Source organism: Anas platyrhynchos, chromosome 4 (genome assembly GCF_047663525.1).
Source record: "Anas platyrhynchos isolate ZD024472 breed Pekin duck chromosome 4, IASCAAS_PekinDuck_T2T, whole genome shotgun sequence".
NCBI lineage: Eukaryota > Metazoa > Chordata > Aves > Anseriformes > Anatidae > Anas > Anas platyrhynchos.
In genome coordinates, this window is record NC_092590.1 from 21422068 (window position 1) to 21444170 (window position 22103).

The 22103-nt window shown below is 40.9% G+C and overlaps 1 protein-coding gene and 1 long non-coding RNA gene across 3 annotated transcripts; one reads left to right on the forward strand and one right to left on the reverse strand.

The window, feature by feature from the left end:
* The first annotated feature begins 80 nt into the window (after positions 1–80).
* On the forward strand, positions 81–7784 carry LOC106017820 (uncharacterized). 2 transcript variants are annotated; one of them, XR_002403237.4, is made up of 4 exons: positions 81–1673; positions 5365–5528; positions 6415–6577; positions 7215–7318. It is a non-coding gene; the product is annotated as an uncharacterized lncRNA (long non-coding RNA). The 2 variants fall into 2 exon arrangements; XR_011808963.1 differs by lacking the exon at positions 6415–6577 and having other exon boundaries at positions 7215–7784.
* ASAH1 (N-acylsphingosine amidohydrolase 1) lies at positions 7344–22103 on the reverse strand. Its single transcript, XM_038178632.2, has 14 exons — positions 21931–22103; positions 17429–17475; positions 17147–17237; positions 15766–15852; positions 15046–15124; positions 14107–14181; positions 13586–13631; positions 11977–12121; positions 10782–10836; positions 10488–10569; positions 9824–9955; positions 9485–9608; positions 8920–8976; positions 7344–8155 (listed from the first exon to the last, which is right to left on the reverse strand). The coding sequence occupies exons 1-14, from the start codon at positions 22066–22068 to the stop codon at positions 8066–8068; spliced, it is 1248 nt and encodes a 415-aa protein (XP_038034560.1). The 5' UTR covers positions 22069–22103; the 3' UTR covers positions 7344–8065.

Below are 22103 nucleotides of genomic sequence, written 5' to 3' on the forward strand. Positions count from 1 at the left end.
AGAGTCCCCAAATCACATTTCATTAGGAGCTGATTTAATTCTGCCTCATATGCCTTGCATCATAATAAAGTTACAAATCTTATTGCTCAATGAAATACACCTTACACCTACAACAGACCAAGGCTGGAATTTTAAGTGACTGCAATCTCTGATTAGTGTTTTCATTAGCATGACTTTAGAGGACTAAAAGTAACATGGTAATTAGCTATTTTTTATTGTTGCAAACCAAAAATGTAGCATAGGTAATTTATATAATCTGTGTGTAGAAGCTTCATAATCAAACAAACCTGGCAAATTGAACATCTTCAGAAAAAACAAACAAACAAACAAACAAAAAAAACCCACAGATTTTTATCTAAGATTTTCTAGCTTTTACATTTTTGCATGTTCATCTTTTTAGGTGGTTTATGTCTTCAAAAGAAACAAAAATAATTTTTTCACTGTATTTCTCTAGATGATAAAATTATAGATCCTTTCATTTCCTTCTATGAGTGAGACAACTGTGGTTAAAAACAACACTAAAATAAGGCTGACAGATGCTGGACAGTCCGGGACTGAAGAGTGAATTCTCTTAGAACTTTAATCATCATATTTGACCTCAAATCTATGTCTTTCATGTATTTTTTTTTATATGTGCACAGTGGAGGTTGGTCCTATGTGGTACATGGTTTGTGTCATAACACGTATTGTACCTTTGTTGCTGGAGCTCTGATTTTCCAACTTGCTGGTGCATGGAAAGCCCCAGAAGTGCAGGAGTTTGTCTCCATTGGACAAGTTGTCTGGCTGGCGTCCATCAATGTGGCTAGCAGAAGGTAGTGCCTCTGAGAAATACTCAGTACCAGAAATGAAAATTCATAAATTATTAGCTGCAGCAAGAATTAAGATTTCAAAATAGTTCAAAGGTTTGAGCCTGTAGGAGACAGCAATTTAGAAACTGGGGGAGCAGGTGACTGTAAAAAAACCCTGAGATTAGCCCTGCTCCTGCCTGAAATTAATAGTATAAGAGGGGTCAGTTTCATGCCTTATGCTGCGAAAAATCCTACTCCTACTCTTTTTTGTTCCATTGAATAGGGAAACCATCTAGCTGATACAAGTGTAATCGGCATAAATTTTCAACTGCAAATTAAAAATGTTCATGTGGAACAGTTAAGCGGGTGTACCTCATTCTGTGTAGTGGTTCCTGAGCATGCTCCTTTGCTATGATGCTACATTATAAAATGCAAAGTTGCATGACTGCTTGCTGGTACCTCTTGATTTTAGCCTGTGGGAAAGGTTGACAGTGCATAATGCCTGTGGGTTTCCTTGCTGAGTGTTTTTTACAGGGAAAGTGCCATGTAACCTCAGCGCTGTTATTCATGTGACAGTCCTTGGCCGGCGTGTGGAGGTGTGGAAACATCACAAGAAAACACGAAACAGCTTCCTAAATTAAGGTGTGTGATGGCCTGGCTGGTAGCGCTGCTTTCAGAAAGAGGAAACCACAAGCACCTGAGCAAGCTGTGGCTGATAAGGAGAGGGCTGGTGGGTAAGGACAGTTAGCCTCCTCATGGCAAGGGTAAAGCTCTGCGTGGTAGGGGCATTGCTCAGCCCTGTGCCTGCCTGGATGGTAGTTGGGAGATTATTCTGCGTGGGCTCATACTCTGCTGCCTGTGGCATGAACGCTCAGAGTGAAAGCTGTAAGTAAAACTTAAAAAAAAAAAGTGGTTTGAGCAAGTGTTTCTGCCTGCATGTAGCCCTGGCAGTGAGGACCGTGGGAAGCAGGATTCATGCTGTGAAGTTGTTGTGATGTTGTGCAATAAAGGCATTATTGAAAGTAGGAGCTCGAGACGGGGCTAGGCAAAGTCATCTGGCTTTGTTTCAAACCCATCTGGCTGGCTCTGAGGTTGAGCTTGAATGGCACGGGCACTGTGCTGTGCTTGCAGGCTGCTTGAGGGAAAGGAGGCAGGGAGTCAGCCGAGTAGTCCTAGGTGGGAGACATAAATAGGGAGCCTGGTCACAGGCTGAAGGAGAAAATTCAATGTGTGGAGCAAAAGTGCGCTCAAGATCCTCACAGTGCATGCAGGATGTTTGACTTGGCTGTTGGCAGAGCAGAGGTTGGTGCAAGCAGCCTTGTGGCACGTTGTGATGTGCACCTTGGGCACGTGGGAGCTGTTGTAGGATGCTTTTTTGTCCTCTCTTGGTCCAATTCGTGCCCCTCTGCCTCTGTCCTGCAAGGCACATGGAAACTACGTTCTGCTCTCTCCTATTCCTCTGTGCCAGCTGATAGCCAAACCTCCCTCCGTTTGCAGAACACAACTGCTCGCCATCTACATACATTCGAGCTCTGTGAAATGTGAAGACTTCAGGGTTAAGTATGTAACCTGCTCCCCTGTACACGCAGGGCTATGGGTTGCACAATCGCCTCTCTCTTCCCCTGTGCTGCCCCTTTTGCAGCCTGTGCCTGTGCCACTGCAGCAGGCACTACTTCTCAACAGCGTGCAGCCCCGAGCCCTGTTTATTTTGTGAACCATCCAAAGCCTGCACTGAGATGATTTATCTTCTCATCTGTTTTCCTGTGGTGCTCTCCCCACATTACCTAATTCCTGATCCTTGAAGGGATGCAGGTGTTAAACTAAATCACCTTTGAGGGCTACAGACCTCTGAGTAGTTTGTTACAGCCTTCCTGATAGCCAGAAAGACAGAGGCTGTCGTGCTTCCCAAACACAGCCCTTGGTGCCACAGAGCGGGTGCTCTCCCAACCTGCTGGGTTGCCATTGCAGCACGGGGCAGAAACACAGGGAGAATCCATCTCTCTCAGGAAGTGCTTAGATTTGTCTGTCTGCGACACCATCCCTTCTCTTGCAAAGCGTTATTTATTTACCGCCTTGAAAACCGGAACAAAGCATAAGCCTTTCTCCTGTCCTCGATCATCACAGCCTGTCCCGGGCAGTGAATGAAGCAAGGGATTTCTGTAAGAGGAAGCTTGGGCTCAAGTAAAGAGGTGGTGTCCCTTCCAAAAAGGAAAGGGGGTGAGTGGCTGCCACGCTTGTTGACCTCTGGACAGGTTCCTTACAGCCTTGGTGTTCTTTTCATGTAACTTACCCTGCTCTTAAGTCTGAGGAATGGTTGCTTGTGGCACTTTGCATTTTTAACTTCCGTGTTTTTTCTTAGAGGGTCAGTTTTAGATCTGCTGTCTCTCAGCAGGTAAATACATGAAAAAAATGTGGTGGTGGCACACAGGCTGGTGGGGGGGGGGGGGGAGGTGCGTTTTGGTTGGGGTTTCAGATGACAACACAAACATTCTTAGTTTTGGGAGCAGTGGGGTCAGTAAAGAAATATACTGTGGTCCTAGATCTTCATAGCCTGCCACCCTTACCTGTCTTCCGTTTTACTTCTCTTTCCTCTGTCATCTCCTGACATCTGGCTCCTGCTCCTCCCTCTTTCTGTCTCCCCCTCTCCATCCCAGTGGCAGCTCCTTTCTCCCACCCGCCTCGTACCGAAGGCGTGTGCCTGCTGCAGCAGCTGGATGTGGCTTTCTTGGGAGAGCAGTTTCCAGCCTTCCGTGGCTGTACACCTCTTGCAGGAATGCAGATGTAGCATTTCAGGAACTAAGCTGATGCAAATGAAACCTTTGAGTAGTTCTGTGTAACTGCTGGTGTGATTCGGGTGGTAGGTGTGGCCTGAGAAAGGGCCGTGGCTCACCTCAGCACCTCCAGGTACCGGATGGTCCGCTGTAAAAACGAGGTGGCATTCCAGCACCGTCACAGCTCGGTGCTGCTGATGGCTTTATTGTCCTACTATAGGCAATTTATTTTCTTCATTTAAATTTCTCAAAGAGAAAAATGACTTTCATTGAAATATTAGGAGGGAAAAGCCTAGGAATTATTATTATTATTTTTTTTTTCTACATCAGGTGTCTATGAAATGGAGAAAGCTTAGCAAGATCAGAAGAAAGCCAAAACCCTGCAAGTGGAAAGCCCTGAGCAAACCTAATGACTGGAGTTACCTTAAACACAGCACACCCGTCGGAGGCAGTCTTACTACTAGGATTCTCCTTACGCTCACGCATAACCCTTGAGCTAAGAGAACAAACTTTGCAAAACAAATTAGAGTGAGAGAGGTTGTCCTATATACGATTAATGTAATTCAGAGCTGATTCACTGTAGTGCAGAAAATGGCCTGAGCTCCTGGTACTCAGTATGTAAGCAGGCCAACTCCTTCATAATTAATTTCATCTCTTTTAAGTAACAGGGTGGGAGCAGACTGAGCTAAAAAGGATCTTGAAAATTTTGGATACTGCAAGATATAGTGCTCTGAACAACTGGTAGGCAGACTTAGAGGGAAGTAAGCATGGTCTGCTTGCTTCTTGGTCACAGATTTGACCAGTTTGCGTGTTGTGTTTCCAGACTGTTCTGACAGTCGCAGGGAGCTTTTTATAAAATACGTAAATATCTGGAGATTTCTTCCCAAGGCAAACTGTGGTTTCTGCCACTGCTTTGATGGAGCATTATTCTTTCTGGCTAATCTTGTTCTGCTGGCGCAAAGGATGCGAGGTTTTGCTGCTTGGTGAGCTTGGGCGTTCCTCTTTCACCACCATTTCTGGTCCTCCAAAACCAGAACAGCTGATGAGCCTCAGCATTAGCAGGTCATTTGCCTGCTGTTAACCACTAAGGTGAAATCCAAGCTCTTTTGTTTGCATTTATTTTTTCTCCTTCCACCTGTAGGCTGAGGAGCTGTCTGGGTAGAAGGTGGGACAGGTGTGCTGGGAAGGAGTGGGATTTTAGGACTCTCGCCTCTGCTTAGAGGTCTCTGCTGCTCTGCCAGTGCCCTCCCCATCACGGCTGCTTGCTCCAACTTGTTTTCTATTGATCTTGCTCTTTCCTTGCAGCTATTTTCCATGACATCTGTGGGCACTGCTTCTGCAGTTCTGCTTCTGAACAGAGCCTTAACTTGTAACTGACTCAAAAGCAAACTCAGTTTCATGTGTGTCCCAAAACCTTGGCTTGATTTGGGGTGAAAATTCCTTTCCTTCATTCTCCTGTTCTCACTTGCTGCCCATGTTTTGCTTTTTTGAGTGGGAGATGTCATTCTTTCTTCCCCTGAGATGGCACAATCTTCACTGTGTGGCTTTCTCAGATTTAGAGGTGAAAATTTTCTTGACAAACTGACATTTTTGCATTCAAATGCCAGTGTCCAAACAAATGCCTTGTTTCCTGTAACGCCTTATTTAATGAAGCACTGAATTAACTTTATTGTATTTATAGCAACAACAAAAATCTGCTGGAAGCTAAAATACTGAAGCTACTCCTCATAGAACTAGACTATGCAATAGCAGTTAAAAATAAGTTTGTCTTGTTGCTTACATCATTTTTTCTTTCTCTCTCTAAGCATCCTGATATAATGGGCCGGTGGCTTGGACTGCTTCCTGCTCTCTGGCAAAAGAAGTCTTGTGATTTTTCACATCAGACCTAGGAAAGCTGTGTGAGTCTCCTGTACTCTGAATGAAATGCATGCTGCTCCTGAAAGAGAAGCAGGAAACTGAGCAAATGGAAGTAAGGATTGCTAAGCAGAACCTTATTTAAACTTAAAAACAAACAGAACCTTGATGCTTTCAGCATCAACAGGTGATGGTTAAACCAATAAGCAGTTAATTGCACTAATCACTTTATACATTAAGGCAGACATAGCAAGACATACTTTTTTTTTTTAATAGCTTTGATTGTTTTTGTCAATAGCAGCTGTATTTATTGAGGCTCTGGATAGATCTCCACAAGATTTGGCTATGATTTTGCAATTGTAAAGCAATTTCCAGTGTGGAAAGGTAGATTCTCTTGCACAAGGGACATGCCAAAAGCACATTAGTTAATGGCTGTGAATAGTCTACATGGCCTTGCTCCACATACTCTAAAGTGGGACAGGGCTAATTAAGCAAGTAAACTTACTGCTTATTTTTAAATGGCAAAGTAATTTGATTATGCCTGTTAAGCAACTAATTCCAAATGAATTTGAACAACCCCCTGCCAGATTAAGGTGTGAACTCAGCAGTATCGTGACTTCATGGTACTGACTGCACCATTTGACTTGATGTTTTATATGAATCATCTGACCCAGAAACTCCATTTTACACCACGCTGTTTTTTTTCCCCTAATCTAAAATGTGATTTTACCTTACATAGGTTCAATATTCCAGAGTCAGACTGAAAATAGACTCTGGTAGTGCAATCATTCTAACATGCTTCTGCTTGCTTATGTTAGCTGGGAAAAAAATAGATACACAACTAGTATCAACCTTTTGTTTTTAAGGTCAGTTTAAATAGTAAGATGCTGATTTCTGTATGGTGTTACTGTGCCACTGGTTTACATCCCTTTGATTCGCTTCTTGCTCTGCTACAACCATTTTTTCTAAGACCTAGGATGTTCTTTTTTTTTTTTTTCCAGCAAGAAGGCATGTTTCCTAACATAGCAGATGCTAAAGATATTTGGCTAATTAGCATTACTTTCATCTCCACTTCTTCCGTTGTTGATGAAAGGAAAGCTTATTAGAACTGACGACTTTGCTGTTAGCTGGTAACCTGGTTCCTGAAACAAGGGATGACAAAAGGTTAGCTTTAAATACTTCCTTCAGAAAAGGAAACAATACTAAGTATAACTTAGCCAGCCAACTTGGATGAGAGGTGACTCAGTATCTCAAATTTATGGGCAGTTTGTTTCTTCTTCTGTAGATTCCTTAGTGTCGGTTGCTAAATATATACATATATTTAGTAATATATAAATTACTAGACTTTAATAATTTGACTTCACTGTTCGGAACAGGAGACTACTATTATCCATTGTTCCAAGCTTCTGCAATACACACTTTTACTGCTTTGAATATCTTGGTTATCAAGAATCCAGTCATAAGTGTATGTCATCAACTTCTGAACGCTGTAGGTAGGCAGAATGACTTATGCAAGATAGTCTGGAGATACCAAAGAGACACAGCAAACGCTTACTTTATGCCAGTGGCAATTTTAAATTAATGGCTCTACTATCAAGTGGAATATGAATAGCATCTTTTTCCTAGGGTGGTTAAAGTACTACCCATGAACCAATATGTGTACAGGCCCCTATGCTTACTCTCCAGTGTTTCCTCTTTGTGTATTATAAAACAAGAGTTGGCATTGTGTTTTATAACTAGGCCCAGAAATGATCTACTGACATAGATAAAAGTATTGCCTTCTACACTGTCTGCTTCCTAGGATATGAAGGTGCCTGCACTTCTCCCTGTTTCTGAAGGACCTGTGACATGTAATATACCCGATGACTTCCAGTGAGGTATGAAATTGATGCATGTGTACTGTGGTCTAAGACAGAAGTTCTTCAGAGTATGTATTGTATTAGTATTTATTTTTTTCTTAAACAACAGAAATCTGTATTAAAAATATATATCTGTTAACAGGCCAAGAAAGAACTTCAGCTAGAGATCTACAAATCAGTGAACAGACGTTTTAGGCTCAGATCTAGTTTTAGATATTTCTCCAAGTGCTTGCTTCTGTGAATAGATATAAAATAACCTGCCAAGAAGTCATAACAGGGCATTTTAGACATACCATCATACTAGACCAGAACAGTATCTATTCATCTTGAGTGCTTAGGAAAGAATAACATAATGATATCATCACAGATGTCCCTTTAATACACAACTCTTTTCAAGCTTGGTAGGTGCCATTTTAACTCATTTGTGCTTTAGAAGTACTTCAATTAAAACAAAACAAAAAACACAAAACCACCAAATAACCCCCCAACCAGACTATTGTCAAGACTGAAGAGATCTAGAGCTAACTGCTGAACTCCTTTTGCAGAAACAGCTGAAATCAAAACAGATATACATTATCATATGTTTCTTGCCAGCAGAACTGCTGAGCAGAAAGCAAGAAGGTCCAATGCAAGATAAGGTCTTCCACTGTTAGAAGCTCATTGATGTTTCTATAGAGCCATTAGATTGCTGAAGAAAGGGGTTAGGCTGAGGAATCTTTTTTTCCAGGAGTATTTTTTCCTTGGAGGGCTTCCATTTCAGACAAGCAGCTTCCAACACAGGACAGGTACATGACTACCAAGGACTGCAGGGATCTGGGCATTCCCGCAGGTAAGTCTCTGTATGACCATTATACACCTCCATCAGTGTCGTGCACACTGTCAGCTAATAAACAGGTGGGAAGAAGGAAAAAAGCCTCATTAGAGGAATTACTTAAAACAAAAAACAAAGACACTAGCTGAACAGTTCAAATAAAATGTGCGCTTATCTTATTTAACTAATTGCGTAAGTCTAATCTCGAGATCTGTTCACCAAGTCAACAACATGTAAGTAGCTTGTTCGCAGCCAAGAATGCTGCCTCCGCTGAATATAGTAACTTGTTGTTCAAAAAAAACCCAACCACCACCTCCTCACCACCTCAGTCTTTAAAAAAAAAAAAAAAAAATACACACGAACAACAACAAAAAAACACTACTTCCCTTCCCATGCAGTGAAGGACAATGCACCTGAATCACGCACATGCAGGAAACCTTCCTGTACAACTCCATGCCCCTTCTCCCTTTTACTTTTTGCTCTGTCTTTCCAGTAGAGCTACTCTGTTCTCCTTACAATCTAGTTTTAGTTGGGCTCAGGATAAGCAAACCTTCAGCAAGCTTATTTTGAAAGGAAATTATCAGGTGGAAGTCTTGTGGGAGGCCATTAAAGGCTTTTAGAAGGTAGACCGGTTTTATTTTTAACATTTAAATTCTAGCTTCACTTTTAATACCTTAAACTTCATTTACAGTACAAATTTAGCCCTCCCACAACCTGTCAGTGTGGTAAAAACTGAATGTATCACTGTGACCTCCTCCTTAGAAATGCAGTACTTCCTGGTCTGTTGCCCCTTTCACCCCCCTGCTCTAACCTTTCTGCGAAAATAGAAGCATTACCTTATTGAGGACAGGCTTTGTAGAGAGAACATCATAAATAGTTGGCAAGGAGATGTTCTGAAAGAAAGGAATACATTGATGTTAATGGCTATTAACCTGTTACTTAACACTGTGTAAATGCTGTGAACTGTACCATTTGTGACTACTTACATAGTAAGATAAACCTTTAAGAATACAGAAATACTGCAAAGACTTGTGCGGACTAGATTTCAACACTGCAGGGGAAAATTGAGTGGCAGTGGGAAAGTTAAAGCACACTGTCAGGTAGCAAACTAGTGAAGTGAGAAAACACTTAAACCAGGAGATACTTTGAGAAATATTATCTCTTTGCATATGCAGCAGCAGAAAATGCTTGTAGGAAACCCACCTACAGTAAGAGAGAGCCTGCAACTAAAAACCAAACATGTGAAGAGCCACCTGGTACCGTATTATCCAGAAGTGTAGACAAATTGTCACAAAGCCATTAGTCACTGTCATTACAGCTGTGCTTCCAAATGCCCTAGATATCAGATCAGTATAATAAGAGTTTCACAATAGCAAGGTTAGGTATTTGGAGGATGTTTACCTCTTGTGTTGTCTGGTTCAAGCACTTCATTGCAGGTGTTCTACGATTATCCAAGATCAGCGGAGGCTTCCAGCGATCATAGTTTGTTTCTAACACATACCACGTGCCCTTCTTTATATCAAGGCTGGAAAAGAAGTATACGTTTGTGTTTTGCTTCTGTTACTATACATTCAAAATACAGAACTGGAAGATTTTTTGGCTCACTACAGATATATTTCAGTGATGCTAAAGGACTGAGTTCTTACGCAACAAAAATCAAGACAAAAACCTGTGACAATTACTGGTGGAATCTGTCCTCTGCTGGAACGAGGAGTCAGGTATTAGGTCAACCATACTCACTCCCAAATATCCAGAGCAGCTGTCCTGGAACGAGTTATCACACAGCCTTCTCCAGAATTTTTTCCACCCAGTATAAAGTAAGCGGGAGCCAGCAGTCTTGTTTTTGCCAGTTTGTCTTTTGCATCCTGGTAGCTGCAAATAAAGTGGTGTTGGACTATTAAAGGCTATAAATGGTTCAAGTACTGAAGAAAGTTCACAGACAGGAAAAGTTTGGGTACACCTTTCTTCCCCTTTCATGTACTGCATGAGAGATTGTATCACAGTGAAAGAACGCATTTAAGTAAAGCCTCTCCACTGAGTTCATAGTTGCTGAGAGGTGTCTTTTGTCTGTTCTCTACATTAAAAATGGAGATGTGCTACAGCAGTGTTACTTTCTAACTAGATCATTTACTACATGTGAGCTTTGTGGTGGATGTATTTTGATGCAAAATGCTGTTACACATTCAGACACCAGTAGCTTCATTAGGGAAAAAAAAGTCAGAGAAAACAATTTTATAAGTCTTTCCCACCACCAGAGTACCAGCAAAACCAGAATTATTTAATGCGCAGGCTTCTAGGAAGGTATCAATATCATTAGATACTAAGCAGGTATTTACAGTATTCATGCCAGTCAGAAGCAAAACAGGGTAAAGCAGTAAAATGTTTACGTGGAAAAAAGCAATACCTTGTAGCATTCTCTAGTACTGCTCTGGTAAGAAAGCCCATCCACATACCATCTCTTCTCCCAAGAAACCACTCAAAGATACCTGAAAAATAGCACTGGTTACAATATATTTTTCAAAAGGTTCACTTGTGCTATTCTAACTTCCCTAGCCTTTAAAATGAATCATGGTTTATCCTACCCATCTGGAATCTTATTGCTATTTGTGTGACTGTTAAAGGTAACTGCAATGTCTGAGGTCTGGAGGACTTGTACTGAAACAATGGAAGAATTACTCACCAGCTTAGCGTTACTCACCAACATAGCCACCATCCAGACTGAAACGCTCGTTCATTGTCAGAGTGAACAAATCCTGAAAAGCATTAAACAAATCAACCTCCATCTGTCACTAACCCATCAGTAACAGACAAAAGGCAGTGTTGCAATTTACATGCCAATTGAACTTCTTGTCCGTTAGACTATTCCCCACTGAGTAAAGAGCTGCAAGACCAACCCTATGTGGAGAAGAACCTCATTAGTATCTGCTTCAAGAAGTAGAAATGATCATTCGTCATTTCCTGACCTAGCATAGCATGTACGTGTAGTTTGCTGGACTGCTAATCAAGTCAAGCCTCTGGCCGTTTTTCTCTTTTTCCATGTTGTATGACTGAATTACCACCTCCCCTTGCTGTACTTTCTTCTCAGAGCTCCAACTACTGTTCTAGTTTGAAGGCAGAATTTTAAGTGCCTATGCTAAGTAAACCCTGCCACGTTGCTGCTGTTCATATGGGCATGCAGCTGCACATAATTCGTCGTGCACTACTTGCAACACAATTCAGACTCACATCCCAGGCCTCTCCCAATAGTGTTTCTTTCAGAGGAAAGTCAAATTCAGCCATATTGAACCATTTTCAGAATAGAATCTTGTCAGTTTACTGAGATCAGAAGACAAGAATAAATTGATGCAATGCCAATGCTCTACTACGAAAAGAGCCAACTGTAATAGAGGATAATGGCAGAGGATGTAGAAAAGGAAGAGCTGCGGTAAGCCAGAGTTCTCTGCTCAAGTTCTCTGCTGCTGGTTTTTAAGGTCTAGATAAAACCCAGATTTAAGAAAAGAAGAAGAAAACAGCATTGCATTTTCTAAGAAGAATTAGAGAACTGAAACAGCACAAGTATGTGGTTTCACCTCTGGGATCACAGCACTGTCCTTCCATTTGCTAGTGAGAAACAACAACCGCTTCAGCGCTTTATAGTCACTCATTTGTATGTTCAGAATTCAACATATGTTTAGCGATTGTCCAAATGCGTTCCATTTAGCCCAAATTCTTTTAGACAGAACAATGCAGCACTGTTTCCTTTCATCTTTCTTCAAATATCTATACTGTGTACTAAAGCAATTAGCTCACTAATCAAAATATCCCAGTACACAGGATTAAAGTAGGAGATTTACATCTTAAAGGGAAGCTTGCAGCATTATTAACAAACTGACAGCCTCCCCCACCATACTTACTGGTTTGACTCCGGACACCATGCCAATATAGCCTGCAAAATTTGTAGACCTAAATACTGTTTTGTTGTTTCTCTGGAAGTCCAAGTTTACCACTGTAGGCTTCAGTTCCCGAGTCAGAGTCCAGGAATTGTTTTTAACGTCCCACCTGAGGAAGATGGCACAAAAATTTGAATTTTTCCCTCCCCCAGTAGCTTTTAAAGCTTGTAATTACAAACCATGGGTTTCTTGTGCGTGATGCCTGTGCTCTGATCTTACTCATACCAATAGACAGTATTGCTCAGTGGTTACCTGAGCAGCATGAGCAAGGGACAACCAGAAAGTCTAAATGCGTGGGCAGTCAATGAAGAGAACCAAGTTTTAGTGAGACCAACAGCACAAATACTACTCTGTATTAAACAGCACCATCAGTATAGCTGGTTTGTTTTAAGGTAATGATGATGGTAACTTCTCAATGATAATTTAATTCTATTCCTACTGCCAGGGGGAAGCCACTACAATACTGATTATGACACTGAACCTGTTTTATTCTGAAAGCATACGTTGTTTGTGCTGCAGCAGAATGAACCAGTTCCCTCAAACTCTTTCATTTCAAAGGCAGAAAACAAATGCGTGCAATTGGATTTGTTCTACATGATGGGAAGACCCAGTGACAGCTTGTAAGGTAAGCCAGAGCAATCTGTATGTGACGAGGTACTAAGGAATACTTAATAGACAATTACATTCTCTGGAAATAATCCAAGTTCTGGGAACAGCTTTGCAAAGTTGCCTTAATTTTCAGGGAGCACATTCCCAGTCTTTCTGGCACATGGGAGTAGTTGCACACAAGCCTATTAAGGGATAGGTGCAATCACAGTTGACGATATCTGACTATTTGACAGGCAGCTGAGAAGTTTAATGAACTTGTAAATTCCACCTGAACATTAACAGTCATCTGAGTAAGCGACATTACAAAATATACTGTAATATAATAAAGGCATACATGGGAATATGAATATACTCAGAAAACAAAATGAAATACTCAATTATGAAGTGTGAAATGAGAACTAAAAGAGAATCCAGTCAAAGTTTGTATGTCAAGAAGTGATAATGCCAGATCCATGGAATATAAATCACCGACTTTGAACAGAAATGATGATAGAAAATGCCAGTGAAGCACAGTACAGAAACTGTGGGGATAATTTGGAAACAGCAAACAAACAAACCCACCCTCGACCAACCCCCATTTCACTGCACACCCTAAAATTGATGCTCCTGTCCCATCACTTCATGAACAAGATACACTGTGCCTCTAAAATAAGGTTACACAGACTGTTCTTTGCTAGAGATGTTTGAGATGGATTTAACTGCAGCTGAGAAAGCACTCAGTAACAACAAACAATTGTTTTTGCAAAGTCATTCCTTACAACTGCAAAGCAGCTTGACATGTGATCACAGAACAATCCTTTTGTTCATTTTAGCCTTTCTTCCACAATACGTAATGCAGACTTGCTTGTCACTGTTTCTAACAACGTTCAATTATGCTCAAGGAAGGCATATAGAAATCTACTTGGCTGACTTTCTAATCTCTTTTTCTTTTTTAAACCCAAAAGGTACAAGTTTATGTACTTACCCAAGGAAGAGTCCAAAATCCAAGTTTCTGGCATGATAAAGCTTCCCTTCAGTAAAATGAAAAAATAAGTAAATATATACATACAAACTTTCCTAAAGAAGAAGACAAATATCAGTTTAGAAAAAAGAGAAAACACACATCAGCAGGGAAAATACCACTGCATAGTTTTCCTTTTTTTAAGCACAGAACAATGGTTGTTTTTTCCTGTTTTACCCAGAGTAATGTTTTACCTAATAACTAAAATAATAACCTAATAACTGAAATCAACCAACTTTTAAAATCACTATCTCAGCCTTATATACGTTCCAAATTGTTAATCCAACAGTAATGTTGGATTAACCTCCAGCTTTCTCTGAAAGTGAGACTTTTGTTAAGCCTTCTGAGAATCCTTCAGAAGTTTCCTAAATAGGAACAGATGCAGACAAGGGCTGCAGAACTGATTTAGAAAATGAAACCATCTCTTATTTTCACTCCTTCCTGCCATAGAACAAAACCAAAAGCACCATTCTGGGATACATTACCTGTTTTATCTTCTGCCACTATTGAGGTACACACGGTAAAAATTTCATAAAAGATGTTAAAAATAACAATTTCCCCTAGAAAAGAAGAAAAAGAATAATTTGAAACTTTTGCTAAAAAAAAAATAAAATAGAAAAAAGCATACTGCAAAGTTCAGCATTCTATCCTATTTCTCTTAAGAATTTATTTAATCACATTTGATATTTAAAATGACCAGTTCAGCTTCCTGACAGGCCAACAGAAAGATGAAAATCTCTTGGCCTTCTGCCTTCCCATATAGAAAGCTGACAGTCACTGCTACTTCCTACTCTGGAAACTTCAAAACAAGCTGTAAAATTCTCTTTAAAGAAATAAGCTGCTATATGCACAAGTTCTCCCTTGCAAGAAATGGGCGTCTGGCTCATATACAAAGAAGCAGTGGGAGCAGGTCTGTGAACCTTCTCTGTCTAGATTCTGGAAGAATTCAGTGTCTGCTTCTTGCCTGGGATTACATTTCTTCTGCAAGGGGTGCAGAAGACAGGCAGGAACATGTGATAAGGATCTCAAAGGAGAGAAAGCACAGCATGAAAGCGAGCCTCGCCTTGGTACATCAACAGTAGATGCAGCTGAACAGGAAACCAAAGAGAACCAAAGAATCCCCCAGATTCCAGGTGCACAGAAGGCAGAACTCCCTCCAGTTCCCAAAGCTCAGGGGTGAGAAGTTACACAGAGAAGGCCCAGCCTAATGAAAGGGTTATGTGATTCATTTCCATTCCTTTCTAAAATACTGTTTTCACTTAGTATGGGATGAAATTTATTGCTTTATTCTACTTAATTAATAATTTATTTGTTAAAGTCACAGCTTGAATACAACTATACAGCAGATTTTTAAATATACTAGTTTTAAATGAGTCTAGATTCCTAGTTTTCCATTATGTTAACAAAGCATTGAAGACTATTACCCAAAGGAACTCCAGATGAATTTGCAATCCCTTGGAGCTCTTCATTGAAAGGATACGGAAGTGTTTCGGTTAGGTGTGACTGAAAGGAAAAATTTTGTATGTTGTTTGTGTAAGCAAAGGCTATTTGGTTATTTGAAACAAACCTCTCCCCATTCTTAGCACTATAAAAATAAATATTTAATTCTTCTGCAGTCTGTAGAACTTGAGGATGTTTGCAGAGTACTTGGAAGAAAAGTACATACTTATGCAAAGTAAATACCATTTACCAAAATATTGACAAGTGAGCAATGGAGATTAGCACAATATCTAATTATTGTCAGCAGCAATAGACAGCATTAGCAGGACAGCAATAGCAGCATTAAACAGGACTCAACAAAAGAGTTTGACTGGAACTGAGCCTGAGGTTGTCCGTATTTAAGGGACTCTCTAACATTGGCATGACTACCCATATACGGTAGCTTTATGTCAAAATAGTGTATATGCCCAATATAACTAAATCAAACTTGAAAAGCTCTTGGAAAAATTAAAAGAGGTGGAGATAAGCATTTTAGGATTGATGGCTTCAGAGTAATTTAACTCTTCAAAATAACATTTTTGTTCTGAATAATCCAAGAGGAAAAATTATTACATATAAAGGTCTTTATTGCCAAAAATTAGTAGCATTTTAATTCTGGTACTCAGAGCACACAGTAATAAAATAATTAGGCTGAAAGTACTTACTACTTTGTGATCCACTATGTCAACAATTTTGCCACTAGGAAAGAAGGTATTTGCTATATCTTTTATATTCTGGACTACGGTCTTCAACTAAAAAGAACAAAGGCTTTTATTGAATAGAAGATCTTGAGCATAACAATTGCTAGAATACTAACAGAACTCTTTCACATACTTTAACATCTTGTTAAAAAACACATATTTAAAGAAAGTGCTAAATATGATTTTGCTGAGAAAAACACTCCCCACTGCCCATTTAAGAGTTAATTTCCAAGCTTTCTTCAAATAACATTCTAGATCAGCATCTACATATCCCTATTTTGTTTAGAAAAAAAAATTACAGGAAAAGGCCATTCTTGTATTCTGCTCATGTGATCGTTTTTTAATATTCTGCACTGTTCCATCTTTTAAAAATTAATTATGAGCTCTTTGCTTAAGCATTGATATTTTTAAATTAAAAAAAAAAAAAAAGACAACGACTAGATAGCTTCCTTAGGAAAGTACAGTAGAAAAGCTTTGTTTGCAATATGAGAATGGCCACAATGACAGATCACCACACTATGTACGGTAAAAAAAAATGTACGGTAAAACCCCAAAATGTACGGTAAAACCTTTCAGCATTTAAGATGCAACCTTAAGCTTCTAAAACCCACTTGTACAAATTGAAAATAAAAACCTTATTGAAGACTTTTAAAATAAAAATCGTAAGTAGAATTTGTCTAACTTTCTGAGTTGAAAGGTCAAAGTCAACAGCAATACAACACATAGCAAAACCATCAATAGCAATATAGCCCTAGCCTTTTTAGTGAAATTTAGTATTACTGAATTGCATTTTCAGCAATCTTCAGGAGAACAGCTATAGCCTGAAAAAGCATCAAGTATTTTAAAGGTTATTTACCCTGTAAAAACCCTAGCTTTGCAACTAACACCCCTAAAAAGGGTGAGACATTCTTCATTTCCCTCCACCATTTCATCATCTCACCCCACATTTTCAGAGAAGTGTGGATGGATAGAGAAAGGATGCTGTCTCAGTTTCACTTCTGCTTACCGAGGCTGTTGCTTTGATATACTCCTCGTCTCGTGCTGTATTACTTCATGACTAAAGACCTTTTATAAATTAAAGTCTGCTTTATGTTGCACCGTTTTCATTTGTCTGTGCCCCAACCGTTAGTGCCCCTTGTTCAAGTGTTGAACAGAAGAAAGTTCAGTCAAGCAATTACCATATTCTAGAACCATTTTAAACATAAAATAGAAATATTCTATTCTATATATAAACTAGAATAAAAATAATAGATTTCAGCACAGTATTTCTTATAACCTTTTCAATAGTAAAAGGACACATGCCAGTCACAGAAGCTATGCTGAACGGTAAGCTCTGCTTTCATACCTCTGTCTTTTTGTCACGCATCAACTCATCCCATCTTTTGCTGGGAGGCAAATCAAGATTTATGATATATGTGGGTACATTCCCTTTGAACCTAAAAGAAAAGTGACAGCGCAGATTTATAGGAAGTTTGAAAATACATCTGACAAAACAAGCGCTTTTCACTTGTAACTGGTATTTTCTGTATCTGTAATGCGAACAAGTCTCAACAAAACACAAATTGCTGACACTTGCAAATCGCTACTTTTCTGCAATTAGTTAGACAGGTCCAAACAGATTACTTACGTTGGTCCTGACGGAGGGTACGTTTTAGTCTTGCAGTCTTCTCCATACTGTGAAGACAGTAACAGATTACTGCTTAGCTTCTTTGTTACAATATTTTATTGTTCTAGAAGACTTAGTTTTGATTTGGACCTTTAAGATGAATCAACTGATTTGATCTATAATGACTCAATAATAAAGGAAGTGAAAGTCTTGGGACTTTGGAAAAGGAGGAGAGGAGAATAAAAGAGGCAGTGGGTGAACTGCAACTTCCATATGATACCTGACTGAGCTTCAGGTCACCAGTCCAACATAGCCCAAGATAAACCCAAGTTTACAACGAATGTACAAACCCATTTTTATGCAATGTGACTCAACCACGTGACCATAAGAGCACTTGAAAAGCATTTTATTCAGAAAAACTCAGGCATCTTGAGTCTTGGTATGGGCCAATTTGTTCTGTGTAGTGAGTTAGTTTCACTTTATAATGCCATTCATAAATATGTTCAGTATTAAGCTTCACCTACATGGATATACACACCAGCATTATTAAGGCATGTATTACCCGCTGCAATACAAACAAATGCCTGTTAGTTGCATTTGGGCTTCAAACCAGCTGAGCACAGAACGCATTTGCCCCCCGAGCTACTTAAGCACATCACCCTTCCCCCACTTCCTTGCTGATTTCCAATTTTAATGTGGCTGTGGCAATTAGATTAGTGATGAGTCCTTGTAACATGCTCCACAATAAAAACAGGCAGGATCTCCAGCAGCTGTGCATCCACGTTCAATAAGCTCCCTAATGGCCACGTTAGGGCTAATCACACGGCCTGTTCTCAATGCCACGATCTACAAAACGCACCAGCTGACACAGTGCCATCACGTTTAAGCACTGGCACAATTTGTTACAATGGGAAATGGGAATTTTAAAGTCACATCGATTTTTATGCATTATCACAGCATTTTCTTTTTGTGTGGGTTCCAGGGGCTGGGAGAAAGTGCAAGGTGAAGGCCGGCTTTCCCACACATATGGCTAGCAGCTATGCCCTTCCTAGCCCTCAGTGCAGTTAAAGCCTCGGCATTGCTGGAACAAAAGTCAGCCACAAGAACCCATTTAATTTTCAAAACGAGGAAGTTACAAAACGAGGAGGGTGGGAGAAGATATCAGGTGACTAATTAGGCAACAAAAGTCAGAGGCTTCATGCAAAGCCAAGCATATGACAGTATTAAAGCAACTGTCTTGGGAAATTTTCCATCCGTCAGTACTAAAATAAGTTAGAAAAAACTATGTCCCATATACATCCTACTGCAATGATTGCACAAATTTGGACCTTCTGGAGAAATCTGCTGTCAAGATCTGCTTCCTGACAGATGACGGCTACTACCAAAAATAATCCCAAAGGGTCCCTTTCACACCCAGCAGGTAGGCTCTCTTCAACGGGGAGGACACGCTACAAGTCCTGGGAACAGGACTGGTGCCAGGTTAACAGGAACACACGCTCGTGTAAGTGATGAATTGCACATGAACACATTTAGGTTGAGATTGTCACGTATTTAATGAACTTCAGCTTGGAAATCCTGCTTCCTGGAAAGGTTACTGACAGTTTTCTCTGTCAAGGAGTTTGTACTAAGCACTGCTGGATCCTTCCACCATAAAAGCTCAGTTATCTGTCAGCACAGTCTATCTGTGCTGACAACACAGAGCAAACAGTGGTGGCCAGGCAAACTGATTTCAGAGTGCTGTTCCAGGTACTAATTGTTATCTCATTCCTATCTCCCCTGAGATTTTAATCTTGTATATGATGCTATTTTTGTCCTCTGCAGTCCTCTGCAACCTAAGCCACAAAAGAGGTGAGGAAAGGAACAAAGAAAGAGTTAAAAGAGAGATATAGAGAACAGAGAAAATATCCCCTCCTTGGATTTCAGTAATTTCTGACTTCTTACCTGCCTATGTATAGAGCAAGCTAAATAAACAATGCCCCTTCTACATCTCTCAAACCTGCAAGTGTTGCTTAAGACATCTGATGAAAGCCAAGATTATTAACAATTTTTTTACATAAACTATTATATGCTGGCAGACAAATAGTAATCTAAAAGGATCTCAAAACAAATCAGAAAAAATAATATATATATATTTCAATAAATTTCTGCCAATGGACAGAAAACTGTTTTCTTTTTCTCTTTAACAAGGTTAAAAAAAAAAGAGAAAGTCAACTTTTTAAAAACACTTCAGTGTAACTGAGCTTCCTGCCTCAAGAGGCTGATGTCACAGCCAACCATTCGTGAGCTGGTGCAGTTTTCCTGGGTCTTCAGAAAGATCAAACACTCCTGCTGCTGCACTAGATTTCTAATTTCCAGCACAAACCTAACTAACTAGCTATTAATCTAGCTAAAACCTAACAACTATTTGTTGCTTGAGGGACTCTTTACCAGAAAAACCACCAGGCACTTTCTATCACCAGGATGGAATAAGCAGCTGTGAGGTTAGTGCTGCGTCAGCGAGATCCTCCCCTCTGCAGAGGCTTAACACTGGAAGAGCAACAACACTGCCCAGGAGAAGCACACGCAGCCTCCTAGCACCAAGGAGGGGATCACCTTTAGTTTCAGGCTTTACAAGCTGCAGGTGGTCTCCCAGGAACAGCCAGCAGAAGCTCCCTAGCACAAGGAGGTCACTCTGAGATCACTTTTCAAACATTGAACCTTCCTGTGAGGAATACAATTATTCTCGAAAGGTGATTAAATGATGTCTATCCCTGTTTTTATTATTAATAAAGTCACCTTTCACTAGTAGATTGTGTATTTTCATTATCTGATGTACAGCTGACTTTAGAATTTGTATGCACATAATGATACAAAAATGGATGCTTAGCAGCAAAAGACCAAAATGCTAAAAGAAAAAGCTGGCAGTGGGGGAGAAAGACAATGTGGCATGGGAAGGATGGAAATAATAATTAAAAAAAAGGAAATAATACAAAATAGTTTTGTTATGGCCTATTCTATGAACAAAGTAGAGTGGAGCAGAAACCAAACAGCTAAGAAACTAACACAGTGAATTACTGCCTGGACAAACAACAACAACAAAACTACCTAATAACAGTTATTATTCACTGTAGTAAAGACAATTAATGCATGGTTTATAACCGCTGAGTTATTAAAACCTTGCCTGACTTCATTAATATAAATAGGTTGAATGTAGCTTGTCCTGTTTAAACAATGCCCTCGCTAAGACTTTCTTTATTGCCCTCAAAAATGTTTTTGACATAGACGGTCATCTTGTCTCCTCCCTTAATATTCAGTGCTTATCTTCTTATTTCAAAATAGTCATAAAACACTCTTCATACTGTGAAATACTGTCCTGTAGTTAAAGGACACGACATTCGCTCTGTCAGACAAAATACCCTGTTCTGTTCAGCATCTTTTGGTCCTTGAACCCTGCAGTCTAGAACATTTTCATCTCTGCTCCTCTCCCCTGGCAGGACAGTGCCGACATCCTGCCGTGCTGCAGCACTCCAGGTGACGTTCACCTTTCTGCACATGGAAGTTCAAAGTCCTCCGGCAGCACCGAAGACATGGGATCCAAGCCAATTTAAATCACGTTTTGGACAGAAAAAAAACAACCAGTGTGGCTGCAGAGACCTAACTGAAGCTAAAGGGAGTGAAAGTCTGCAGAAGTGCGATGTGTTTCATGGCGTAATTCACAGCATTTGGGCGGCGTGTTCTTTGCTAACAAAAAGACAAGAACCCGAGCAGCTGCATGGAGGACCAGGGAGCATTTCATCCCTCGGTGACCGTGACAGGCCAGCAGCTGTGGCACAAACCAAACACCCGAGCCTGAGGTCTGGCTGCCCAGCAGCACCACTTGCAGCCTGGACACCCCGTGGCTGCTGTGTAAGCGTGAGGATTTGCTGAGTGCGATGGGACACAGGAATGTGCTGGTAGCTGCCACCTTCCCCTCGCGGAAGAGGAGGAGATTTGGGAGCTGAGGAGGTGAAGGCGTGCTTCGGGAGTGAAAACCAGCAGGAAGCACGAAGGGCTCTGCTCATGCACTGAGGAGGGGGAAGCCAGCCCTGTCCACACACAAACCTGACATTGCCTCTGAAGGTGAAATACTTCGGCTAGGACAAAAATAGTAATAAAACCGGGAACCCAAACCCACCTGCTCTAAACTTCTCCTCTGGGATGAAGCGACAGCAAGCGCACTAAGTAGGTTCAAAAGCGTGTGTACTTGTAGCAAGCCCTTCATTTTCCTTTTGAGAAGCGACATTTGGGTGTAACACCGCAGCGTTTGTTCGACTTATTTACAGGAAATACGCCGCAGCTACAACAAGGCGGGTGGGGAGCGCGTAAATCAAGCCCGATAAACACCAAAGCAAGCGACCACCTCCACCAGAGCGCTGCCTGCCACCACAGCCACCCAACACCTGTAACAACGAAGGAAAACGAAGGCGCCGCCGCCCCGTCTCCCCTGTCCCTGTCCCTGTCCCCTCAGCAGCCCCGCCGGGCCTCGGCCGCGCCCTGGGACTCACCGGGTCCGGCGCTAGGACGAGCGGCGCCAGGACGAGCAGCGCAGCGGGCGGCAGCAGGGCCCGGCCCCAGCCCGCCGCCATCCTCCTCCTCCTCCTCCCTTCGCTTCCCTTCCCGGCTGGGCTGGGAGCGCCGGTCATGTGCGGCGCCCCACATGACAGCCGCCCGCCCCGCC